Here is a 23,943-nt window from a genome sequence, read left to right as displayed (position 1 = left end):
GCAGGAGCGATATATTCGTGCTAATCCGAGGCAGAGGCTGCGGGCTGAGGGGAAGGGGAAGTGAGACGTCAGGAGTGTGGAGCCGCTCTACCTCTGCGTTCTGGAGTGTTCCTTGCCTCCACTTAGCTAGCGATGCCTTGGTTTGTTCCGTTTGTCCAGTTCCACACTATGTGGGTGGAGCCACAGGAGACGGCGAGTTAGAAATATTTATGATCTGCAATCTGCGGGGATAATAATAATAATTCTTTACATTTATAATCGCTGTTATCACACTAATCAAAGGGCTCCCCACACAGGGAGGACCCAGGAAGCGGACTACAAAGGTTTGTGATGTATAGCAACTGGATGGACAAACAGATACACAGACTTCTTATTATATTCATTTCAACAGACAGTGCACTGCAAACACCATCACTGAGGGAGGTGTACATTGATCAGTTAGATTTCACCCCATCGGATTGTTAATATGATACTAGTTTTATAAATTCCAGTTAAGAACAAATAAGAACCATATGAGCTGTGTAGGACCTGACAAAGGGCGTTTAGTCCACCCTGCTCGCCCAAAGGGGTCCCCTTATACTGTAAGCTCTATTTCCGTCTGTGTGGTCTTTTGGGCGCCCAAACTTTGAGTGAGAGTGCAGTGTGCTTATCTAAGGACATTTAACAACAATCAGATCTGGGCCTACACCCTGTGGCTAGTGGATCGACCCGGGTTACTATCACATGCCCTGGATAAGCCCCCCGACTAGACTGAGTTGAGGACTGGGGCTTTACTAGTACTAACCCACAATCCAACTAGACAAGAGAACACAGGGAAGGCCTGCGCACACCCAGACACACACACACAGCAAGATGGCCCGCGTATCCTTCAGCACCCATGAGACCAAAAACACCCAGCTGCTGTTACGCAGTGTGAAGGGGCGCTGATGGGAATGCAGCCTTCTCATAACCCAAACCTGCCCTGCCAACCTACCATTCTGGCTGCCTGTTGAACAGCGCACTGGAGGGGTGAATGTAGACCACCTGCTGATCGATGAGAGTCCGGTAGCCCTCCTGTGGGTCCTTTTTGGCAGCGTTCCGGAAAAAGCCACTGCAAATCGCCTTTTGTACCCTCACCGTTGCCTTGCCACAGGACACCACATCCAGTTTATGCCTAATTATTAATAAAAAAAAAGGATGTTTCACTAAACAGCCACAAACATCAGAACGTCCACATATGCCTCACCGCCGGTTTACCCTTACCGATCCATGATGCCCAGCATCTGCTTACGGATATCCTGTGCCCTCCGCAGGGAGCGGGCCTGAATAAAGTTCTCATAGCACCAAGGGTTGGAGAATTTATTGTTTTTCCAAGAATTGTAGACGGCAAGCAAGGTGAGGTGGTCCCCTTCAGGCTGGTGAAACTTGGCCTTCTTTTGGTCTGCTAGGGCTTGTTTGTCCTACCGGGGTGACAAACAAAAAAGTGAACAGCAAGTTAAAGTGGCCTGTTGGTTGGTGGCCCATGAGGGGATTAAAAATAAATAAATTAAACATTCTTGAGAGATTTTGGTGGACAGCATTTTTTCACTTAAGAAACATAAGTAAAGTTAGACCTCTTATATCACTGAAAGATGCTGAGAAATGAGTTCACGCGTTTGTTTTCAGTCGACTAGATTACTGTAACGCACTCCTCTCAGGACCACCCAAAAAAGACATAAATCGTTTGCAACGAGTGCAGAATGGAGCTGCTAGAATCCTAACTAGGAAAAGAAAATCCGAACACATTTCTCCAGTTTTGATGTCACTACACTGGTTACCTGTGTCATTCAGGATTGACTTTAAAATTCTGCTTATGGTTTATAAAGTCTTAAATAATCTGCTCCATCTTATATATCAGAATGTCTGACACGTTATATTCCAAATCGTAACCTCAGATCCTCAAATGAGAGTCTGCTTTGAATTCCAAGAACAAAACTTAAAAGAAGTGGTGAGGCGGGCGGCCTTCTGCTGTTATGAACCTAACATCTGGAATAGCCTGCCAATAGGAATTCACCAGGCTGATACAGTAGAGCAGTTTAAAACACTGCTGAAAACTCATTACTGTCACATGGCCTTCTCATAACCTCACTTTAACTTAATCCTGATACTCTGTATGTTCAATTCTTCATAACTACTCATGGTGGCTCTAAAATCCGTACTGACCCCTACTCTCATTTCTGTTTCTTTTTCCAGTTTCTTTGTGGTGGTGGCCTGCACCACCTCCACCTACTCAAAGCATCCTGATGCTCCAATAATGATGGACGGATTAAAAGGCAGAAGTCTACGTGACCATCATCATCAAGTCCTTCCGTGAGAACCCTAAATCCAAAGAGGACTGTTTCATTGATGTTAGGTAGAATGCACAGAGGGGACTGGTCAGGTGGTCTCGTCGTCTGGAATCCCTGCAGATTTTATTTTTTTTCTCCAGCCGTCTGGAGTTTTTTTGTTTTTTCTGTCCCCCCTGGCCATTGAACCTTACTCTTATTCGATGTTAATTAATGTTGATTTATTTTGTTTTCTTATTGTGTCTTTTATTTTTCTATTCTTCATTATGTAAAGCACTTTGAGCTACTGTTTGTATAGAAATAAATGTTGTTGTACAGTTCAGAACAACTTTAAAAAACGAAAAACAAGAAATTCTGAGATTAATAAAGGATCAGATAAACTCAACCAGGTATCAGTGCCCACCATTCCCATTGTGCTCATTGTAATGAGTGTGATTAGTGAAGCTGTTCCTGGTCCATTCATTCCCCTGCTTAGTAGAGCAACTGACAGCAAACAACTGACTACGGGTGGCAGGCCACTTTCAGAAGATCTCAGGGACAGAGTTGTGGACGGACAGAAGGCAGGAGATGAAGACAAAACATCTCAAAGGCTTTATCAATCCCAAGGAGCCCAGTAAAGGCCATCATAAAGAAGTGATTGGTACTACACTTCTGGATCTGAAGTGGATGAAGATCAAGGAGGACACTGGTAAGAGAGGCTACCGAGAGGACACTGGCCACTTTGAAGGAGTTACAGGATTTGATGGCACAAAGTGGTCATTAATGGTGTGCACGTGACAACAATTTCACAAGCGCTCCACAATCATGGCTTGTTCAGGAGGGTCACACTTCTCAAGAAAGGCCACATGAAGGCTCGTTTGAGCGTTGCCAGAATGCACCTTGAAGATTCTGATGCCAAGTGGAAAAGGTCTTATGGTCAGAGGAGACCAAAATCAAACTATTTGGCCTCAATAGCAAACGGTACACCAATGCAGCTCACCATCCACAACACACCATACCTACAGTACAGCATGGAGGGGGCAGCATCCTGTTGTGGGGGGCCTGGGGCTCTCGTTAGGGTAGAAGGAAAAATGGAATGGGGCAAAATCAAATTCTGTAGGAAAACCTGCTACCCTCTGCCAGAAAGTTGAAGATGGGCAGAAAGTTCACCTTTCAAAACGAAGCACACAGCAAAGTGGACCACACAGTGGATGAAGGAGAAAAAAGGGACTGTCCTGGTGTGGCCAGTCAGAGCCCAGACCTAAATCTGTGGAAACATCTGAAGATAGCAGACCACCAGTGCTCAGCATCCAATGTGACCGAACTTGAACAGTTAAAACTGTAAAGAAGAGTCGGGGGCAAATATTAGACAATCTAGGTGTGCAAAGCCGATGGAGAAGAATCACAACAGAGTCAAGGTTGTCATTAAAGCAAAAGGTGGTTCACCAAAATGACATTGTGATCCTTTATTAATATCTGTAGGTTTTGATTTTTTATCATTTTTCTGAACTGTAGCCGTGATATCTTTCACTTGGATGTTACAGATTGCATTAAAGAAAAGCTGAGAAGAAATATTAGTTTGTGTGATTTCATTTAAGGCTGTAAAGCAAAGAAAATGGGAATATTTCGAAGGGGGGGGATTCTTTTCTATAGCCAGTGTATAAAAAGTGCCTTTGTAGTGCCAGTCATGAGCCACTCGCACAGAAAGTGTGACCAATGCTTGAACTGGCCCCTCACCTTGGGTCTGTAGAAGACGTTCTGCACCGACAGCATAGACACGATGGTGAGCATTTCTTCACTGCAGCTCAAGTGGACAGACATGATGAGCATCTTACACAGCATCGGCTCAAGAGGAAACTCCGCCATCTGAAAAAAGAAAGGCACACAGGTGAGCAGGGCATATGCCCTATGGGACAGCCCCTAATGGCGAGACAAGCCCCTTACCCTCCGGCCTAGTCGTGTAAGAAGGCCCTCGTCATCCAGAGCTCCCAGAGTATACAACTGCTCCATTGCTGTGATTAGGGTTTCCATCGGAGGGGCATCCATGAAATCAAACGAAAGCAGATCATTGATGCCCATGGCCTGGAGGAGAGAATAAATATAAACATATCAGTAAAAGAAAGGCAAAAAGGCAGAGGAGGTCACACGTGGCACCATGAGCACTTACGAGGGTTTTGCCACAAACAGTGCCCTGTACTGTAAAATTTGCATTTCTAACAGAAGGAGCAGAGTGCCACCTTGCGACTGTTAGTAAAACTGCAGAGTGGCAGCTTTCTGAGCCTCTGGCACCCATTCTCCATTTTGCTGCATGTTTTGGAAAACTGCGAGATAAATGCCATGCAGTCTTGTAACCTTTGTTTAAATTTTGGGGGACACGTCTATGGGGTGATCGTTTACCTTGAGTGACAGCACGGTGCTGGCCAAGTTGGTCCGCTGGATCTCTGGCACGTTGGTGGTCAGCATCTCATCTCTGTATGCACGCTCTGTGTAGAGCCTGTAACACTTTCCTGGGCCGGTCCTGCCTGCTCTACCGGCTCTCTGCTTCGCCTGGGCCTGAGAGACGCAACACACAATGAAAGGAAAGCCAAGGTTAATGAAGTGACACGAGCACTCGCCACACCGTTATGTCAAACCCACTGATGAAAACAAAACTCTCATAAGCTCCCAGGACAATGTGTCTGCGTGAACGCCTCTGAAGAATGGGTCAGTATGCCAGTGGAGTTTGGCGTACCTGAGAAATTGGAGTCACCACAAGCTGATCGATGCCAGTTTTTGAATTATAGACCTTCTGTTTGACGAACCCTGGGTCAACTACGTAATAAATGCCATCAATGGTTAGCGAGGTCTCAGCAATGTTAGTAGCGATGACTACCTAGAGACGAAGAGGGAAAAAAAAGCTAGAGGATAACATCACTTCCTATATTCAAAGGAACCTTGGAAACACTTGAGGCAAACCAAGACCCCAAGAATTGAACACACCAAGAGCACAAAATAGTCGCACATCCCAGGCCTACCTTTCTGCTGCCAGGAGGCGCAGGATCAAAGATCCTAGTCTGCATCTCGCTGGGCAGAGCTGAATAGACGGGCAAGATGATCAACTCTGGCACGTCAGGACCCAAGGACTTCATCCGTTCATACAGGATTTCACAAGCGGTGTCGATTTCCTCCTGGCCAGTCAGAAACACCAAAATATCACCTGCAAAGGGAAATGGGACAGTAGACAAAAGTGAGCAAAATGGGTAGGGGGCAGAAAACAAGAGGATGGGGTGGTCAGTAGACGGAAGCAAGCAACGGACCAGTTTAGGTGTAAAGGCCACCATTTCAAGTGTAAAACGCCTTCACACACTGGAAACCCGGCCCACAGAGGGGCAATTTATGAAATCCTGTCTTTGACGGCATGTTGTACCTGGTGGCTCCGTGAGATGGATCTGCATCACCGTAATCAGGCTGGCATCCAGATAGTCCGTCTCTGGCTCTTTGGTGTACAAGATCTCCACGGGGTACGTTCGGCCAGGAATGGTGAAGATGGGGGCCTCGTAGAAATACTGAGAAAATTTCACAGCGTCCAGAGTGGCGGAGGTCACAATCAGCTTCATATCTGTCCGCTTCTGCACCGTCTGTTCAACAAAAGCAGAAGCGAATCATTGACGTGTACTTATCTGGCTGATGTCTTTAAACAGGCTGACTTACTGTAGCATTTATGATACACTTGGTTACAATTCTTATTAGTTTTCCAATTGAAGCACCGGCAGGTCAAGTGACTTGCTCAGAGTCACAAAGTGTGTCAGTAACGGGCTTTGAACCCACAAGTCCAAAACCTTTAACTGCTACACCACACTGACTACTATAACAATAATCAGCGCATCAAACCTCAGGCATACAGCGCTGGGGCTTCTCTAGCCTGCAATGGCTCTCTGTATGAATCACAAGGCCATTACTGGAGTGCCTGCCCTTGTGAAAAGGCACTCCATTAGAACAGCTGTCCTTGTCACAGTCTTCCTGATCATTCAGCCCAACAAAGCCAGCCAACAGCATTCAGCTAATTTCTCTAAATGAACATGTCGTGTTTTGAAGATCCCTGCAGTCCTACCCTCTACCATAGGGGTCGCCAACTCCGGTCCTAGAGGACCACAGAGGCTGGAGGTTTTCATTCTAACCCTTTTCTTAATGAGTGACTGGTTTTTTATTCTTAATTAACATCTTGCTCTTGAAGACTCAGACCCCTTAATTAGCAGCCAAACAATAATGAGACACAAAATGAGCCAAAACAACTGGTGTCCATCATACAATATCTGAAAATAAAGAAAGATGAAGGTCTCCGGAATGTCAATCTGCTCAGGTCCCCAGTGCTCTTAGGAAAGAGAAAATCCACAATGTCGGACAGGTCTGCTGTTACACAATGTGAGCAGTGACAAGCCATGGAATTAAAGAACGGGTTTAATTAACGACAAGACTTGGCGCCTCATTAAGCAACTGGTCGAAGTGAAATTGGCTGATGTTTGAGGCCCTGACTTAGGTGGTCTCACTTCATGTTTCATTTCTGTTCGGGTGCCATTTAAGGAAAGAAATGAAGCAATTCAGAGGAACGAATCTTACAAAAGGCGTATTGGGTGTTGACCGTTGGAATGTATGCTGAAACAGTATGTAGGGTTAAGTGTTAGACTGGATGAGGCTGGCATCCCGACTAGTGTCAGAGGTAAAGTTCTACCCGGCCTTGAGGCAATAATGGATGGAGCAACCTGGTCGGGATGTTTCCTCAGTTCAGATTCCAGTCAGGATGACCAAATGATGGACAAACAAAGGGATTGCATGAAGAATCAATCCTTTAGTTTGAGAGTTGGCAGTGATCCCCAAGCTGGAGCCCAGTCTGGACACCCACACTGCTTCCTGGGAGTTGTAGTCCAGAAGGGGGTCCTCGAGTGCCACACAGGGGTACTGCGAGGAACAGAGCTACCCATTTTTATTTTGGAGAACTTATACATGAATCAGAATGGCTTCTGTCATAGAATCACGTGACACCAGAAGCTCTCATGGGTCCACTAGAAAAGAAAGCCACCTCCTCGGCATGGAAGATCAAATTTGGTACGAGGGGAATAACACTCTCAGAGGAGAGTGTGGGTAACTAACTGTGTTGGTCCGATTTACTCTTGTAAGGGAGTTACTGTTAAGTACAGTGGAACCTTGGGTCACAAACGTTTCGGAACACGTACAAATCGTGTTACGACCAAAAAGTTCACGACCACACACTCGGCGAACAAGCCAGTTTCCCTTCCGGTTCGTACGTGCCAATGATTTCCGCACATGCTCAGTCTCTCCCTGTACAGTACATTGTTCTCAGTCAGACACGCATTACGCAGAGGGACTTTACCTCAAAACTGTTGTTATCCTCTCTCCATCCACTTCCTCCTCACTTCCTTCATGCCAGAACTTGACTCATGCAAAGTTAGTTTTCTTGGTTATTTATGGTTAGTTTTTGTATAAATTAAGGATTTTTCAAATTTTCATTTTCTTCCCTGTGCTTAAAACTCATTAAAAAAAATGTTTACAGCAAGCGGTTCGTAAGGGTGTAGCGTGAACTCTTGCAATGTTAGTTTTCTCTGTTCAAGGTTTTCTCAGCGTTATTCAATGTTTTTACATTTAGTTTACTATTACACTGTGCATTCTATGGTATAATTAACTATTTTTGTACTTAAAAATATTTAAAAAAATATATTTACATATAGCTCGTACGGTCTGAAATGGATTAATTGTATTTACAAACAATCCTATGGGGGAAATTACTTCGGGTCACGACCAAATCGGGCTGCGACCAGAGTTTTGGAACAAATTACGGTCGTGACCCAAGGTTCCACTCCATTAATAATTTTTCTTCCCTGAAATTGTGTTTGGCACTCTGGGGCACCCCCTGGTGGCCACAGTAGTAAAAATCATTGCATTTATTTTCATTTCAGCAGATGATGAACAGAACTGATGTTGAGCATCCAATAGTAAATGCCTTATAATTAAGGAAAGGCAAATAACTTGAACTGAAAGTTAAGAGAAAAAATAAATAAAATTTACATTTGCTCCAAGTTCATTTAATATTCTGTTGATCTTCCCTCATTTGTGTTTGTGTGGTGTAGTGTAGAAAAATAAGAGCAGAAATAAATCGTGTAAATAAATTCCATTGACAGCTATAAAGAATAAACATTTAGCCTCCAAGGACCCCAGTTCAAGACCCCTGCAGATCATCAGCTACTTCCCTCTGTGTGACAGTCAATGGGCTCCTATGGGATCAGTACTACCTCTTTCATTCTTTATTTCATAACATGTTATTTTATTTTTTTACTAGGGTGCTCTGTCCCCTGCCCACTTCACTCGCCCACCCCCATGTGGACCCTACACGCTCGTCATTTCCCAGATCTGCTGCTTGCGACGAATCGCTGTGCTTTTGGACAAACACGAATATCAACTCTGTCTTTGCTGTCTCCGTCTTTCCAAACTACAGGTTGTCCCAAAAGTCACTATACACTTTCTTTTTTCTATTATGACCACCATTACAGGTGAAAATTACCTGGAGATGCTGCCGGAGTTTGCTGTGCCACAACCTCAGGCGAGGAGTGACGTTGCTGTCTTTTTTCAACAAGACGGAGCCCCTCCACACTTTGCCAGGTTAGTCAGAGATTTCCTGAACATCAAGTTTCCTGACCGATGGATGGGTCGAAGGGGTCCCCTCGAATGGGCTCCACACTTCCCTGACCGTACACCTTGTGCCTTTTTTTTTGTGGGGCTATATCCAAAGCAAGGTGTATGCCACTAAGCCCCTTAACCTGTCACACAGCTTGAGGAAAGAATCCGCACGGCCTGCAGCGAGGTCGGGGAAGAGATGCTGCAAAACTTTAGAGAGGCTTATGTCCAAAGGTGGATGAAAGTTGTTGAAAATAGAGGCGCTCATGTGGAGGTACACAACTAGTCTGCGAGGCGTTGGAACGTGATGGCAAGCCAAGCAAGTAAAACTGCAACTACTCCTTTGTTGATGCTAGAAATATTAATAAGCTCAGTTTCTTGTGTAATTTTTATGAATTTATTAAAAGTGTATAATGACTTTTGGGACACCCTGTATTATCGGTGACAATTCGTCACATTTTGGTTTATTATATATGCGAGAGTGATCTTTCGGATATATATAGAAATCCAAGAAAACTTTTGTCTGTGTTTTTCTGATTAATTTTGTGTGAAGTGCGATACTTTTGGACGTATGGATTTGTATCCATTATTGGCCGTAGAATTTCTAATACGTCCAATCGTTTAACTCTTTTCATTCTTTGTCGTATCGCATCTCCATGATCATAAATATTAACCTGACCAAATTGTGGTTTCTTCCTATTTAAACTTGTCCTAGCCTTAATGGTTGCGGGACCACAGATTCTCATAGCGTGTGGTCCTGAATCGTGTAAATCTACGTTTTGAGCATTGAATGAGGCGAACGCGAACAGATTATTGTAGATTTGGATATTTAGCCTGTAGAGTTTGTGGATTTCACTTTCACCAAACAACAAATCTTTTAATTCTCACGGATACGCCCCTTCATGATGGCAACACAAAATAAGGCGATCTACAAGTCTCCGACTTAAAGTTTAAAGCTGAACAAGATCTACATACTTCTGTCACATCACCTATGTCCATATATTCGATCTCTTTTCGCCGTTCCGTTATTTCACGGAGTAATAATTTCCATTTGTTTGCACTGATGTACTTTCGTAATCTCTAACCTGCTCGCCATGTGTATCGCGCGAATGTCTTTGAACCTCTTTATGATGTTCTACTCTGTCTTTTCTTCTTCTACTGTTTGTCTTTTATTTCCAGCCCCGCTTGGACCAGTTAGGTTTTCAACTCATACTTGGCACAAAGTCTCGTCTTGCGGGATATGAAATCATCTCTCTGAAAAAGTCTCATCTCGTCAAAAGATGTTTTTATATAACAGAGAGATTTAATTTGCTTAAAGTTTTGGTTATTTCCAACATCTGTTGGAATAAAAAATGCAATGAATTTTATTAGTATTGGTGACAAATGCCTAGAAATGGTCGTGTTGAGAATGACAGCCTAGAGCGAGCACATCGTGACGTCCTAAGTACAAGTCTAGACACAAACGTACCTTCTTGAGCAGACCGAAGAGTACGTCAGTATGGATGGTCCTCTCATGAGCCTCGTCCAGCATGATGATGGCATACTGACCAAGATCAGGGTCGATTAAGCACTCTCGTAGCAGCATACCGTCTGTCATGTATTTGATGACAGTCTCTGGACTCGTACAATCCTCAAATCGAATGGTGTAGCCCACCTGGTTTTAAAAAAATAAAAAGGTGAGATATGGCAACCTTTAAAAAATACTACTAGTAATAATAATAATTGAACAGGTGACCAGACTTTCTCCTTGTTAATATTCTGGTAAACTGCACAATTCCTGGTCCCTCCAATAATAACAAGTCCCTAAAGCATCCCCAATACCATCTCACTAGAACCCTTCAAGTTCTAATGCAGGTCTGATGTTCTCGCCACAAGGTGGGCCCTGCTTTGTACTCGTCTTTTATTATTCCAAAAGGCTTTATTTGATCATTCCGGTGTCTCTTAGCACTGCAGTGTGTTAACTTTGGACAACAGAGGTTTTTGCTTGGCTCCTCTCCCATAAATCCTGCTCAGCGTAAGCTAGAAAGGCCTGCAGTTCTCAGTATGTTCTTCTGGGATCCTCGGACGTCCTGATCGTCGTCGTGCGTCTGTGGTAATTATGGCAGATAAGCCTTTCCTGGACAGATTCCTTGCTGTCCCACATCTTTTCCATTCGCATATAATGGCTCTCACTGCACTGCACTACAGTTCAGCAACCTTAGAAATGACTTGATTGCCATTTCCTAATTGGTAAGATTCAACCCCATTTTTCTTTGTCTCTTCTGGAATTTCATTTCTCATAATAAGGGTCAATATTTGAGGAAGTTTAAATTCAATAGGGCAGAGTGGTGACTCTAAGGCTAGGGATCTGCACTGGCATCCAGAAGGTTGCCAGCTCTAATCCCAAACATGCCAAAAGTGACTCTACTTCGTTGGGCCCTTAACCAAGACCCTTAAGCTGCAGTTGCTCCGGTCCTGGGTATGACGTCAATCTGCATCCAGCCCTGCATGTAGACCCTCCAGCCTGCAGGGAAAAACCTCCCACTGTTCCATTCCATCTGAACTGGGGTGGTGCTGAGGAGTCAATCATTGCATGGCTGCACTCGGGCCTTAATCTGGGATCTAGAGAGGGTTTGTCATGTGGTGGGTGCAGCAATGCGCTGTACGTATCAGCATGGGCGCCTAACCACCTCCTCCTCCACCTTTAATTACAATAAGGCTGGCTGTGTTCAGTCAATGGAGTCTATTGATCAATTATCCCTGAGTAACTATGGAGGCAATTACCTTTTCACACAGCCAACAGAGGAGCTGGAGAACACTATTACTTAAATAGGTTAGGGTGAGATTTAGAAACCCGTGTTTTGTTTACTCTGAATACCTCAAATTACTGAAGATGTGAAGCCATTCTGTGTGACAAATTTTCAGAAACAGAGGATTATCAGTAAGGGGCAAATACTTTTTCACAACACTATTTAAAATATGGACAGATTGATTTGTAGAATCACCCCAATAGTTCAATGACCACATTTAACCCAACAGCCACCCACAGTGTTCCCCCGGCACTTGACACGCACTCACCTCCTGACCCAAACAGCAGCCATACTCCTCCGACACTCTCTTTGCAACGGACATGGCGGCCACTCGACGAGGCTGGGTACAACCGATTTTGCCCCGGGTGGTGTAGCCTGCCTCGGCCAGGTACTGTGTGATTTGGGTGGTCTTCCCTGAGCCGGTCTCCCCAATGACAATCAGAATTTGGTTATCATGCACAGCCTGCAGAGGGACAACAAGAGTCAGTTAAATGGCTGTAGCCTTAAAAGTAAACTGGGACAGGGACAAGCTGATGGGGGTACTGGCAACCACACAATAGAGTGCCAGCCAGTGACTGTAACATTCACAGGGGTGGTACTGCTAAACAGAGCGGTGATTAATGCTCAGTGAATGGACTGGCAGTACCACCTGTCTGCCACCCAAGCTCAGCCTGCAGGTATCTGATAAGCGCCCACCTGAATGAGCTGCTCCTTCAACTTGTAGATGGGCAAGCTCTCTCTCTGCTCCAAGATGGAAAGCTGTGTCTTCTTTCCGTAGGACGCCTTGTTGCCTCCAAACGCATGCCTCTTCCACTCTGGGATGTCGCTCGGCATCAGGCCAATGCCCCTCATGTTTGCTGCGATCTGTCTGCCATCAACTGATGAGGAAGAGAGACAAATGTCAAGCAGTGGCAGTGGTGGCAATTTAGACCTGCGGTAAGACGAGAAATGTGGCTTTACCGTCAGGCAGGGGGTCCACCCAGTGCTTGTTAAGACCCATGGGAATGGAGTCCATCTCTGCTTCACGCTGCGCTTGCTTTACTTCTCTCCGCTCCTTGGCAAGCGCACTTTGCATCATGGCAGCCTGAGACAAGGAACCATCTGGGTTCTGTAAAAGGGCAATAAAGAAATTAGGTATGCAGGAGACAAAGTCTGGCAATTGGCATATTTATTTTATATATAGGAACCATGTAACTTGAGCTTATACCTTGACGATCTTAACAGGGCTCATATCCACACTGTGCTTTGTGTGACCTCTTAGGAAAGGAGGCTCCTCTTCAACCAGCTCAATCTCCAGGTCCTCGTCTATAAGACAAGTGGACGAAAAATACAAAACACTAACATGAACAATCACTGCCACAAAAATGTCACCTGGTGGTCACTTTAACCCTACTTTAGGAAACCCAATTCACATTCAGCCAACAGACATTGGGATCCAAAGCCATTGAACAAACAGTGGAGGCCTAAAGTTCTGAGAATGAGCCAAGTGTTGGTGTTCACAAAGTCTGCTGCTTCAGTGATTTAAGATCTCCTTGTGTCCGATGTTTCTCTGGTGTACTGAAGTAGAATGACAAGCAGTTCAGAAGTTCCAAAGCCTTTGATTGACAATGACATGAAGTTTATGCACAGTGTCCATATTTGCAGTGTTGGCCCTCCTTTTTTTTTTTTCCAAGACCCCTCTCTGCAATTTGCCCTGACAGGCAGGTTGTCTGTCAATCAACTTCTGGACCCAATCTTGACTGATGCAGAATCAGAATTGGTGGGTTGTTGTTTTTCCACCCGACTCTGGAGGCTTGACCACAAGTTCTCAATGGGACCAAAACATCCTCCCTTTTATTAACAATGACATGAAGTTTATGCAAAGAGTCGATACTTTCAGTGTAGCAATGCTGCCGTGGGAAGAACTCCATTTCCCAGCAGCCCAAGGGTTTAACCTGCATAGGATGACTGAAATGGAAGTAGGGGCTGCTGGGAAAGGAGGCCAGTGGGAAATTTGAAAAGGGGGGCCTGGCGTAGCAATAAGAGATCCGTGTTTTTGTGTATCCTGTCCAACGTATCGTCTAAAAAGTCAATTGTGCCCCTGGATCGTTTGCCAGTAGGGTGAATGGACTGCCTCATGCCTGCCTGTCGTGAGTAAGGTCGTGGACTAATCGTCATGCGCTCCTGGAAATCTCACACTTCGCCGCCCCAGACTACCAGTAGGACTGCCTCACTTATTGTCTACAGAAGCTGTTCTTGGGATTCTCATCTTCACACCCAAACCATTTCACCTGCTCTTGCTGTATCGGACTGTATAAGGATGTTGTTGTGTTCACTGTTGAGGTTCATTGTTATGTTACAACTGTATCGCACTTGGGTTTGTCCGATTGTTGTTGTTATATATTAGTTATTCATTCATTGCTTTTCTGTCTCTACTTGCGAGTGTGTTTGGGTCGCGCCAAGTGTCCCAGGAATCTCAACCAAAAAAATAAATAAATCTGTGAATCTTAGCGGCACCAGACCACTACAGCAGTGCTGGTCCTTCTTCTTTCTCAAGACCCCTGCAATTCGTCCCGCCATGCTGTCTGTCAATCAACGTCTGGGCCCAATCCTGACTGATGGCAGCACTTTATTGCATAATCAATGCTTGCAGCTTGTCAGAATTGGTGGGTTTTTGTTTGTCCACCCGCCTCTTGATCACAAGTTCATAATGGCATTAAGGTCTGGGGAGTTTCCTGGCCATACACCCCAAATTTCAAAGTTTTTGTTCCCCGAGCCATTCAGTTCTCACTTTTACCTTATGGCCCGGTGCTTCGTCATGTTGGTCACCAAACTGTTCTTGGATGGTTGGGAGAAGTTGCTCTCAGAGGACGTTTTGGTCCCATTGAGAACTTGTGGTCAACCCTCCAGAGGTGGGTGGACAAACCACCACCCACCAATTCTGATTATGCAAGAATGGGCTGCCAGGATTGGGCACAGAAGTTGATTGCCAGCATGCCAGAGTGAACGGCAGAGGTCTTGAAAAAGAAAGAAGGCCAACATTATAAATCTTGTACATAAACTTCATGTCATTGTCAATCAAAGCCTTTGAATCTTCTGAACTTCTTGTCATTCTACTTCAGTATCCATACAAACATCCGACACAAAGATCTAAAAACACTGAAGCAGCAGACTTTGGGAAAACCAACACTTGGTTCATTCTCAGAACTTTTGGCCATGTGGTGAGAAATAAAAGCCAAAAACAGCAGGCTACTCGTACCTTCCTCATCATCCACTTTGGGCAGAATCCCAGTTTCTTCATCAAAGTCAGGGAACTCTTCTTTGGAGAGAACATTTGCTGCGATCATCTGAAAGGAAAAGTGAGCAGTCATGGTGAAGACCTGGCAGAATGGTTTCTACGGCAAACTACAAAGCATTCGTACCACAAGGGCAGCTAAGAAATTTCCTGCAGGAGTTTGTGTCGTCATCAGCGATTATCAGCCAGCAAATGGCCGACTCAGACGGAGCAAGAGCTGCCAGGCAGGGTTGTTGAGCACAAACAAACAACGGCCCACTTTTGATACCCACACCAGGGTCTCACAATTACCTGCTTGATCTCCCACATTTCAGGGTCAGAAATTTTCGTGAGCCGTTTACGCTCCAAGGCATCGTCCTCCACTTCAGGGGCGTTGACGAGCGTAAGGTTGGTGGGTCTGTCAGGGTTGCGCATGGTGGTCTCCTCATTTCCCTCATTGCCAAGGTTTCGCCGTCTGTTGGGGTTCAGGTCCTCACCCGTTTCCTGATCCACATCCTGAACAAAAGCAAAGAGACCACCCCCCAGGGGGTCCCAACTTATGAGAGCATTGTCCCTCCACAGTGAACACCATCTGTCAAAGGCACTTCCACCTACCTTCATGCTCAGGCTCGTTTTTGATCCCGTGAAGGAGAGCACCTTCACCTTGACCCTCTGACCTTTGCTGACCACATCGGCAACATTGGCAACGCGCCCCTCACGTCGCAGCTCCGAGATGTGAACTAAACCTTCCCAGCGCTTTCTAAGGAAACAAAAGGTAATGTGAGGGGTTAATGGTGTGAGCTACCATCTTAAACCTCTGCCACCGAAGCACTAAAATTCACTTAACACTAGAATTACCAGAGCCTACGAAAAAACTCCGTCCCACCTTAAATCGATTCTTAAAATCCCTTCACACCTCTCTGCCAGCGTCTTTTGTCATCTAAATGTGCTGATAAACTCAGGCTGCAAGCAGCCGGCTATTCCATCCCTCTACCGACTTAGAACGTGCACAAACTTCTCCCAGCTCACGCCTTGATTGATTTTCTGGGAGTGAAGTGGAGTTTTAGAGTGGAAATAATAGATCGTTATTTGGAACACACGCATTTCATGTCTGTTCCGTTTCTACAGTAATCTGTGTAAACACATTGTTAAAACAGAAACGTTTTTTATATTCTACTAGTAGATGACAAAATGTAGGCATAAACTATATAATGTATGACGCCTGAAGTCCAAATATTAAAGAAATATTTTCACAGAAGGTACAAATCTAAACACAAAACAATTGCGCTTTTATTCAAAAATATAACTGCAGAAACAAAAAGCCGCCTTAACATGCGACATTGACACTTCTTTATTATGACTGCCTCCGTAGCGCAATAGAATCAGCTCCCGCCTGGGAATCAAAAAGTCGCGAGTTCGATCCTGCACCACTCCATTTTGAGAAGTAAACTGCTCTTAGTCTTACTATTTTAGAATAAAAACATACATTTGATTTCAGTCTGTAACAGCCGGTGTCATTTATGATACTTGTAAAGGTTAGCTTTGGTTTTTTTTAATTCACTTTTCATTCTCTCAGTCGTGTTCAGGACCCTTCCCATCTGACACTGCTGTTTTCACATAGACGCGATGTAACAGACGTAAACTCAGCTCCCTTCTACATCGGTGCAAGAATGCACATACCATTGCTTGCATACTAAAGTGTCAGCAGGCACTTCTCGTGGCATTACACACAGTTTGTGCCCTCTGCACATTACTTGTGACTTTAGGCTTTAGGAAGTAAGTAAATAAATAACGGTAATTCATGTCATAAAATGATTTCTTCAAAACGTCGAATGTTATTTATTAGGCTCTGGTAATTCTAGTGTTAAAAGTGACACAAAAAAATGACAAAGCAAAAGCAAACCCTGCTGTGCAGGTTGGCATGAGGCAGCAACCCAATTTACTTCACTTGTCCTGTAATCAAATTAATTTTTGAATAGGAGCGCATAACCAGTACACTTCCTCCCACATACCCAGGGACATGCATGTCAAGTGGACTGCTGACATTAAAGTGGTACTATTTGAGTGTGGTGTCTTACCCATTGTTGGTTCCTTCCTGGTGCTCAATTCACCCATGAGAGTTGCAGGCCAACAGGACTACAATCTTTCGAGAAGGTCATATGGGATTAATGCACACCGCCTGCTTACCTTAGGCCCTCCAGCTGCACAAAGCACCCAAACTGCATGATGCTGGTGACTTTGCCCACATAAATATCCCCGACACTGGGTTCCTCAGGTGGTGGTCTGTCCACATGTTTGTCCTTCCACCGCTCGGCACCTTTGTCTCGAGACTTGCGTCCTGGACTTGGCGTTCGGCTTCGGGACCTGCGTCTCGACTTCCCTTTATCCCGGTCTCTAGAACGAGACCTAGAGCGGGAGCGGGATCTGTGGCGCTTCCTCCTTTCTCGATCTCTGTCCCGGCTTCGACTTCGCTTCTTTCTTTTGCTCCCATTTTCTGACCTGGATGAGAGAAGGAGAGCGGGAAAGGGAGAGAAAAGTGGTGGGATGACTTGGCCGGCATCAAAGTGCAAGTCAAAGCACACAATAGAAATCCACTCTGACTTTGGGAGTTAAAGGAGAGACTGATCAACGGGCGAAGCAAAAAATCAACCTGCTGACGAGATCTGTCCAGAAAACACGGCAAGCAAACTAACTGCTCACTAAAAGAGAAATCCGTCGTGTTTAGTACTGTGTGAATGAGCAGGGCTGAGCAAGTGCGATTAATGGAGGCAATGAAGCCTGTTAGGGCCGTTTATACTTAACGCTCGGAACTCGCACACATCATGGCTGCCACTCGTTCATTTGACGCGTCCTCTGAAATTAACGTGATGCTTGCACGAGATGCAGTACCAGCAAAAAGTCGGGAGGGCGCAGTGTGATCAAGTCAAGACTGTGACGTCGGAGTCTCCGTTTACTATCGACATGTGACAGAAAGCGACTCTGAAGCAGCCACATCGATCCTGTAGGATCTTTAAAGTTTGATAAAATGCTGACGTACACGTGCATTTATTCCCCATCGTAATGACATGGCACATTTTAATGATCTCACATGCCATCATCGGTGCGGTCTTTTTTTTTTTGGCAGTTTCACAACAGCATCAGAATGTATGGAGGAGTATTTGAGCCACAGAGGAAAAAAAGTTAGGGACACGGTGAAAAGGCGTACTTTGTGATTAAAGTTCTCATTTCAGCTTAAATCTCGAAATGCCCACTTTAATCTCTTAGTTTACTTTACCACTGAAGTAGACCATCATAAACGTCATCTTAAAACCGACACACTTGTTAATCGCTACCTGCTTCTGGTGCTGACAGCAGCGGCAGGCAGCAATCACCATTCCAGCTCTCTGAACATTTAGAATCCTTCGATTTATACTTGATATCACTTTCAGGATGAAATGCATTACATTTTACAGGTAAATCCTTAACTTCATTTAAATAATGAGTACTGTTAAAAATGACACATATGGCAGGGTGGCACAGCGGGAGCGTTGCGGTCTCGCAGGGAGTCACGTCCCTGATGTTCTCTGCCTGCAGTTTGCATGTTTTCCTGGTGGGTTCCCTTCCAAAGATATGCAGGTTTGGGGATTTGGTGACATTAAAATGACACCAGTCTGTGTGTGTGTCTTGTATTATTAACCTTGCGACGAGCTGATGCCCCGTCCAGGGATTGTTTGTGCCTCGCGCCCAATGCTAGCTGGAATGGGCACATCCCCGGATTGATGGATGTAATCGTTAAACATCCATGCTTTTTAGAGACATTGTGCCAGGGGGTCCTCTGAATTTAATGGATGTTTCAGGCAAATCACAACACAGCAAAGCCGAACCTGTTCTCACCGTGATGATATCTCGCACTGCCATTTGGTGGAATCTTCCAGATTTAACTAAAGTACGCGTGCGGGTATAAACAGTACACGTCTTGCCTAGCAGTAGCGTCCACTGGCACATGCGTCACGTGAAGTATAAACCCGGCCTTACAGTACTGGATGTCAACTAGAAGGCTGCAGTTTCAGTCCTTTGTCTTCTGGGACAAAGCAAGTCACTTTAATCATCTTTTGGGAATTTTTTCCTCTCTCTTTCTTTAACACAAACATTGACTGGACTTTCTCCGGTCCTGTTCAGCCAACATACATCGGACTTCTAATACAACTCGGAGTCCTGCCACGTGCAAAAGTTCACTGACGACACTGCTATGGTGAGCTGCATCAGGAGTGGGCAGGAGGAGGAGTATAGGAACCTAATCAAGGACTGTTAAATGGTGCGACTCAAACCATCTACACCTGAACACCAGTAAAACCAAGAAGCTGGTGGTGGATTTTAGGAGGACCAGGCCCCTCATGGACCCCGTGATCATCAGAGGTGACTGTGCAGAGGGTGCAGACCTAGAAATACCTGGGAGTGCAGCTGGATGATAAACTGGACTGGACTGGCAATACTGATGGTCTGTGCAAGAGAGGACAGAGTCGACTATACTTCATTAGAAGGCTGGCGTCCTTCAACATCTGTAATAAGATGCTGCAGATGTTCTACCAGATGGTTGTGGTGAGCGCTCTTCTTCACGGTGGTGTGCTGGGGAGGCAGCATAAAGAAGAGGGACAAACTGGTGAGGAAGGCAGGCAGGCTCTGTTGTAGGCACGGAGCTGGACAGTCTGACATCTGTGGCAGAGCGACGGGCTGAGCAGACTCCTGCCAATCATGGAGAATCCACTGCGTCCACTGAACAGGATCATCTCCAGACAGAGGAGCAGCTTCAGCGCACCATCCTGCTGCACTGACAGACTGAGGAGACCCCACACTACGCGACTCTTCAATTCCACCCACGGAGGGTAAACGTTAACACTACACAGGATTATAGACTTGTTACACCTGCCTCACACTCACTACCTTGCACTGCATTATCATCACTCTGATATTTAATATTGTTTGTATCAGTATGCTGCTGCTGGAGTATGGGAATTTCCCCTTGAGGATTAATAAAGTATCTATCTATCTATTTTACTCATAGCGCACCTTGGGTTATGTCCGCTATGTAGTTTGCTCACTATGGCACATAAACTGGAAGCGGCTCTCGTCTTTTATGACTGAGATGTTCACAACTCGACTACCTCATCAACCTTCACACGTTATGAGCACAGACTTGCAGTAATGTTGAGCGGAGAGGTGAATTTTCATTTTTCTTTCTTACTTACTTCCACCCGTGACACATTTCTTATGTTCGCTCCCTCCTCTCCTTTTCTAATGCTGACAAACTTGTCCCTGCTTTGATCACATCCCTCATTGATTACTGGAATTCCCTACTGGCAGGTGCCCCTTCTAATCTTCTATCACAGCTCCAGTTGATTCAAAACTCGGCTGCAAGAGTCCCGACACGGACCAGCAGCAGCGGGCACATCACACCCATCCTGCTTCGCCATCATTGGCTCCCCGTGTCTTACAGGATTGAATATAAAATTCTACTAATAACCTACAAAGCCTTAAATGGCCTCTCACCGGACCACATCAGTGACCTTCTCCATCACTCTGCTCCTGTCTGCCCACTAAGGTCCTCGGAGTCTGGTAATCTTGTTGTGCCCACACTAACCTGCACTCTATGGGTGACAGCAGGGCCTTCAGCTCCATAGCGCCCAGACTTTGGAATGACATCCGGAAATTGATGAGAACAGCGGACTCCATTCATTCGCTTAAAACTCATCTCTTTAGGAAGGCATTTAACGTAACTTAACATTCTGCCCTTTCTTTCAGTTTGTGTCCGTTATATCACAAATTACGTTTATTGTTCTTTATTCTATTGAATGCTTTGTTATCTGTTTCATTGTTCTATTCAGGAAAACATTTGGGTCCAATGTTACATATGCCCTGCTGTTTTGTTGTTTTTTTTTTTTTTAAGACTCTGTGAAGCGCCTTGAGCATGGGAAAGGCGCTATATAAATAAAATATATTATTTTTCCTTTCTTCTGTGACCAAAGCAATCAATGTAAAGTTATGTTGAGCTTTGAAAGAAAATTTGAGTTTTTAATATTAAACAAGAACTGCAGGACAAACATTTTGTCGAGATCTAAACAACAGGAAATCCACTCAAAATAACTGAATCCCAAATTCTTAAAAACTACACCGCGCTTCTGACTTTATCCAACCTTGGAGGGTCAGAGGTTCTTCATTGAGAAGTCGCTGGTCAAAGAAGGAAGACAATGCTCTTTTTAGGTCAGATCTCCTTAGACTAGACGAGGCTATCCTTTAGAACAGGACTGTTGAACTGAGGGTCTGGTGGGCCGCAGTGGCTGCAGGTTTTCATTCTCACTCTTTTCCTAATCAGTTTTCACTGCTAATTAACTCCTTTTCCCTTCATTTTAATAGCCCTGCTTTCGAGGCTACAATTACAATTGGCTGACGTTAAGACTGGTGACCAGTAGGGGGCAGTGCAGGGGCCGCTGCTATTTTTAATACAGAGAAATGGGTGACCGGAAAGAAGCAAACAGGAAAAAAAGCGCACAGGAAATATCTGCACGGGAAATAACCACACATGGAAAAATGCGTGAACGGCAAAGGTGTATATGCAAAGAAGAAAAAAATGTATATTATACATCGCAATAAATTAAATTGTATAATTGTTCACTAAGCGTATTTATAAGCTTGTATTTTTTAATTTGTGAAATTAGGGTAGTGGGCTGTTGGATAAAATCATAAAATAAAACAGTCATTAATCCTTTTATTACTTTTATTGTTGTGCCTAAATTACCATTTCTAGGAAATTATTATTTACTATAGTTTTCAGAATTTATATTATACCTTCTTATTCCACAGGTTGACAGCTCTGTAGAAAAATATAACGAAACGGAGGACAAATTGTCTTATTTAAGGAGAATAGCTAATTTACAATAATACTGTTAATTAGGGTGTGTTAATCGTTTATATTTTATTATAATAAAAAACGTCTAGCAGTATAGGTGGCGTATATTTTATATTTGTAAAAGTTATATGTCGCTGCATTTTTCCGTGTGCAGTTATTCCCCGTGTGCTTATATGACTGCCAATTTTTTCCTGTGCACTTCCTTTTGAGATTCATAGAAATGATTTAGACAGGAATAGAAGTAACAAGCTGGTTAAGTTTGCAGAGGATACCAAGAGAGGTGGCTTAGCAGATAATTTGGAATCCGTTACATCATCACAGAAGGTCTTGGATAGCAGACAGGCTTGGGCAGATTAGTGGACGATGAAATTTAATGTCAGTAAACGTGAAGAATTACACATAGGGAGTAAAAAGGTGAGGTTTGAATACACAATGGGCGGTCTGAAGCTTGAAAGTCCACCTTATGAGAAGGATTTAGGAGTCGTAGTGGACTCCAAGCTATCGTCTTCCAGACAGTGTTCAGAGGCCATTAAGAAAACTCACAGACTGTCAGGTTATATAGCGCCTTGACGTGTGAAGTGCAAGTCACAGGAGGTTCTGCTCAGGCTTTATAACACACTGGTGAGGCCTCATCTGGAGTCCTGAGTGCAGCTTGGGTCTCCATAAAGACACAGCAGCACAAGAGAAGGTCCAGAGAAGAGCAACTGGAAATTTGGATTTTTTGTTTTCTCCCTAAATAATAAAAACCATCATTTAAAAACTGCATTTTGTGTTTACTTGTGTTATATATTTGACTAATGGTTAAATGTGTTTGATGATCAGAAACATTTTGTGTGACAAACATGCAAAAGAAGAAGAAATCAGGAAGGGGGCAAATAGTTTTTCACACCACTGTACTAATGTAATACAATGTGTAATATGTAATGTACGATTCATTAACAGGTGCAATAACAATTTATGCTGCTGTACCTTGAGCGATAATAATTTGCTCTGGTTACTTGATCACTTAACACCGTATGCGACATATTTGGAATTATTTGACTTTTCTTCAAAAGCACCTTGGGGCGTCACAAAAATAATTTTGTTGTGTTACACAATGACAATAAAGTGCCTGAACTTGAACTATGCATTGTACCCCTGGCTGGACACACACATTGGCCCTCAGCTCTCTCACCCCTAATATTAAACAGAAAATCAAACCTGCTTGACTTCACCCCAGTCAAGTTAGAGACTGGTTGGTCCCCTCAGATGATCAGCCTCAAAGTTCTGGCTAAGATCATGTAAATGGAGGGCTAAGACTGAAAATCGCTTGAAAAGTCACCTAATGTGACATTGCCTTAAATGACAGCATTCTTAAAGCGTTGCTGTCGTTCGCCTGAAGACAAAGAGCCATACCGGTGTCTGCTGCTTTTGCTGCTCACTTTCTCACTTCCACTCACGCTGGGCATGAAGGCTTCGAGTTCTTTCATGGCGTCTGCGGCTACCTTGACGTCATCATCATCCAGAATAAGCTGTGAACAAAAGAGAAGCACAGGCCTTAAAGTCCACACTGCACTTCTGAAGCAACGACAGATTCCAGTGCACATTTTCTTACCCGGCTTGGTGGATTATCTGGCCTGCAGAGGGCTGGGAAGAGCTCCTTGAGCCTGTCCTTATCCGATTTGGATTTAACAGCCGTCTCCACCACTAAACAAAAAAAAAAAACAACAAAAGACGAGAGTCAAGAGCAGTCACGCCGGCCCCCTACAGTATGTGGCAGACACATTCAGTCACTCATGCCCACCTTTACTTTGTGAAGGCTTAGCTGGTGGTCGCATTGTCTGGATTAAGCGTAACAAGTTGCTGATCAGGGAATCCTGAAATTATAAAGAGAGAGAAAACAAGTTAGAAAATGCAGGCCTGGCATAACCTTCAGGTGCATCTGGGGGCTTCGTGAACAGTTTTGAGAGCGAGGGCATTTGAAACTTTCTGGTCACATTCTTCACAGGCAGATGTTCAATTTTTGTTTGTCACATATCTTTGCAAGAACGGGTCACATTCAAACAAAACTTGGGGAACTGAACGCAATGA

The 23,943-nt window shown here is 44.4% G+C and overlaps 1 protein-coding gene across 1 annotated transcript; it reads right to left on the bottom strand.

Moving 5' to 3' along the window:
- Positions 1-951: 951 nt before the first annotated feature.
- dhx8 (DEAH (Asp-Glu-Ala-His) box polypeptide 8) lies at positions 952-23,729 on the bottom strand. The gene is made up of 20 exons (XM_039743085.1): positions 23,657-23,729; positions 23,468-23,559; positions 23,269-23,384; positions 17,178-17,489; positions 15,606-15,750; positions 15,303-15,506; positions 14,976-15,063; positions 12,945-13,042; positions 12,698-12,845; positions 12,434-12,615; positions 12,006-12,200; positions 10,417-10,602; positions 5,689-5,899; positions 5,297-5,478; positions 5,014-5,154; positions 4,680-4,835; positions 4,227-4,364; positions 4,020-4,148; positions 1,243-1,439; positions 952-1,153 (listed from the first exon to the last, which is right to left on the bottom strand). Exons 1-20 carry the CDS (start codon positions 23,688-23,690, stop codon positions 970-972), a joined length of 3,138 nt encoding a protein of 1,045 aa, XP_039599019.1. The 5' UTR covers positions 23,691-23,729; the 3' UTR covers positions 952-969.
- Between the last annotated feature and the right edge of the window lie 214 nt (positions 23,730-23,943).

This window comes from Polypterus senegalus, unplaced genomic scaffold, assembly GCF_016835505.1.
Source record: "Polypterus senegalus isolate Bchr_013 unplaced genomic scaffold, ASM1683550v1 scaffold_5051, whole genome shotgun sequence".
Taxonomy (NCBI): Eukaryota; Metazoa; Chordata; class Cladistia; order Polypteriformes; family Polypteridae; genus Polypterus; species Polypterus senegalus.
Note: the sequence above shows the minus strand (reverse complement) of the source record. Positions and strands in the feature narration are given on the sequence as shown.

What these genes read in the sequence shown, in the direction of transcription:
- dhx8 (XM_039743085.1), bottom strand. Translation starts at nt 23,690, where the DNA reads ATGCGACCACCAGCTAAGCCTTCACAAAGTAAAG. An exon ending in TTACACGACTAGGCCGGAGG is followed by an intron (nt 4,149 to 4,226) that starts GTAAGGGGCTTG and finishes TTCTTTTTTCAG; the next exon opens with ATGGCGGAGTTTCCTCTTGA. An exon ending in ATGCTGGGCATCATGGATCG is followed by an intron (nt 1,154 to 1,242) that starts GTAAGGGTAAAC and finishes ATTAATAATTAG; the next exon opens with GCATAAACTGGATGTGGTGT.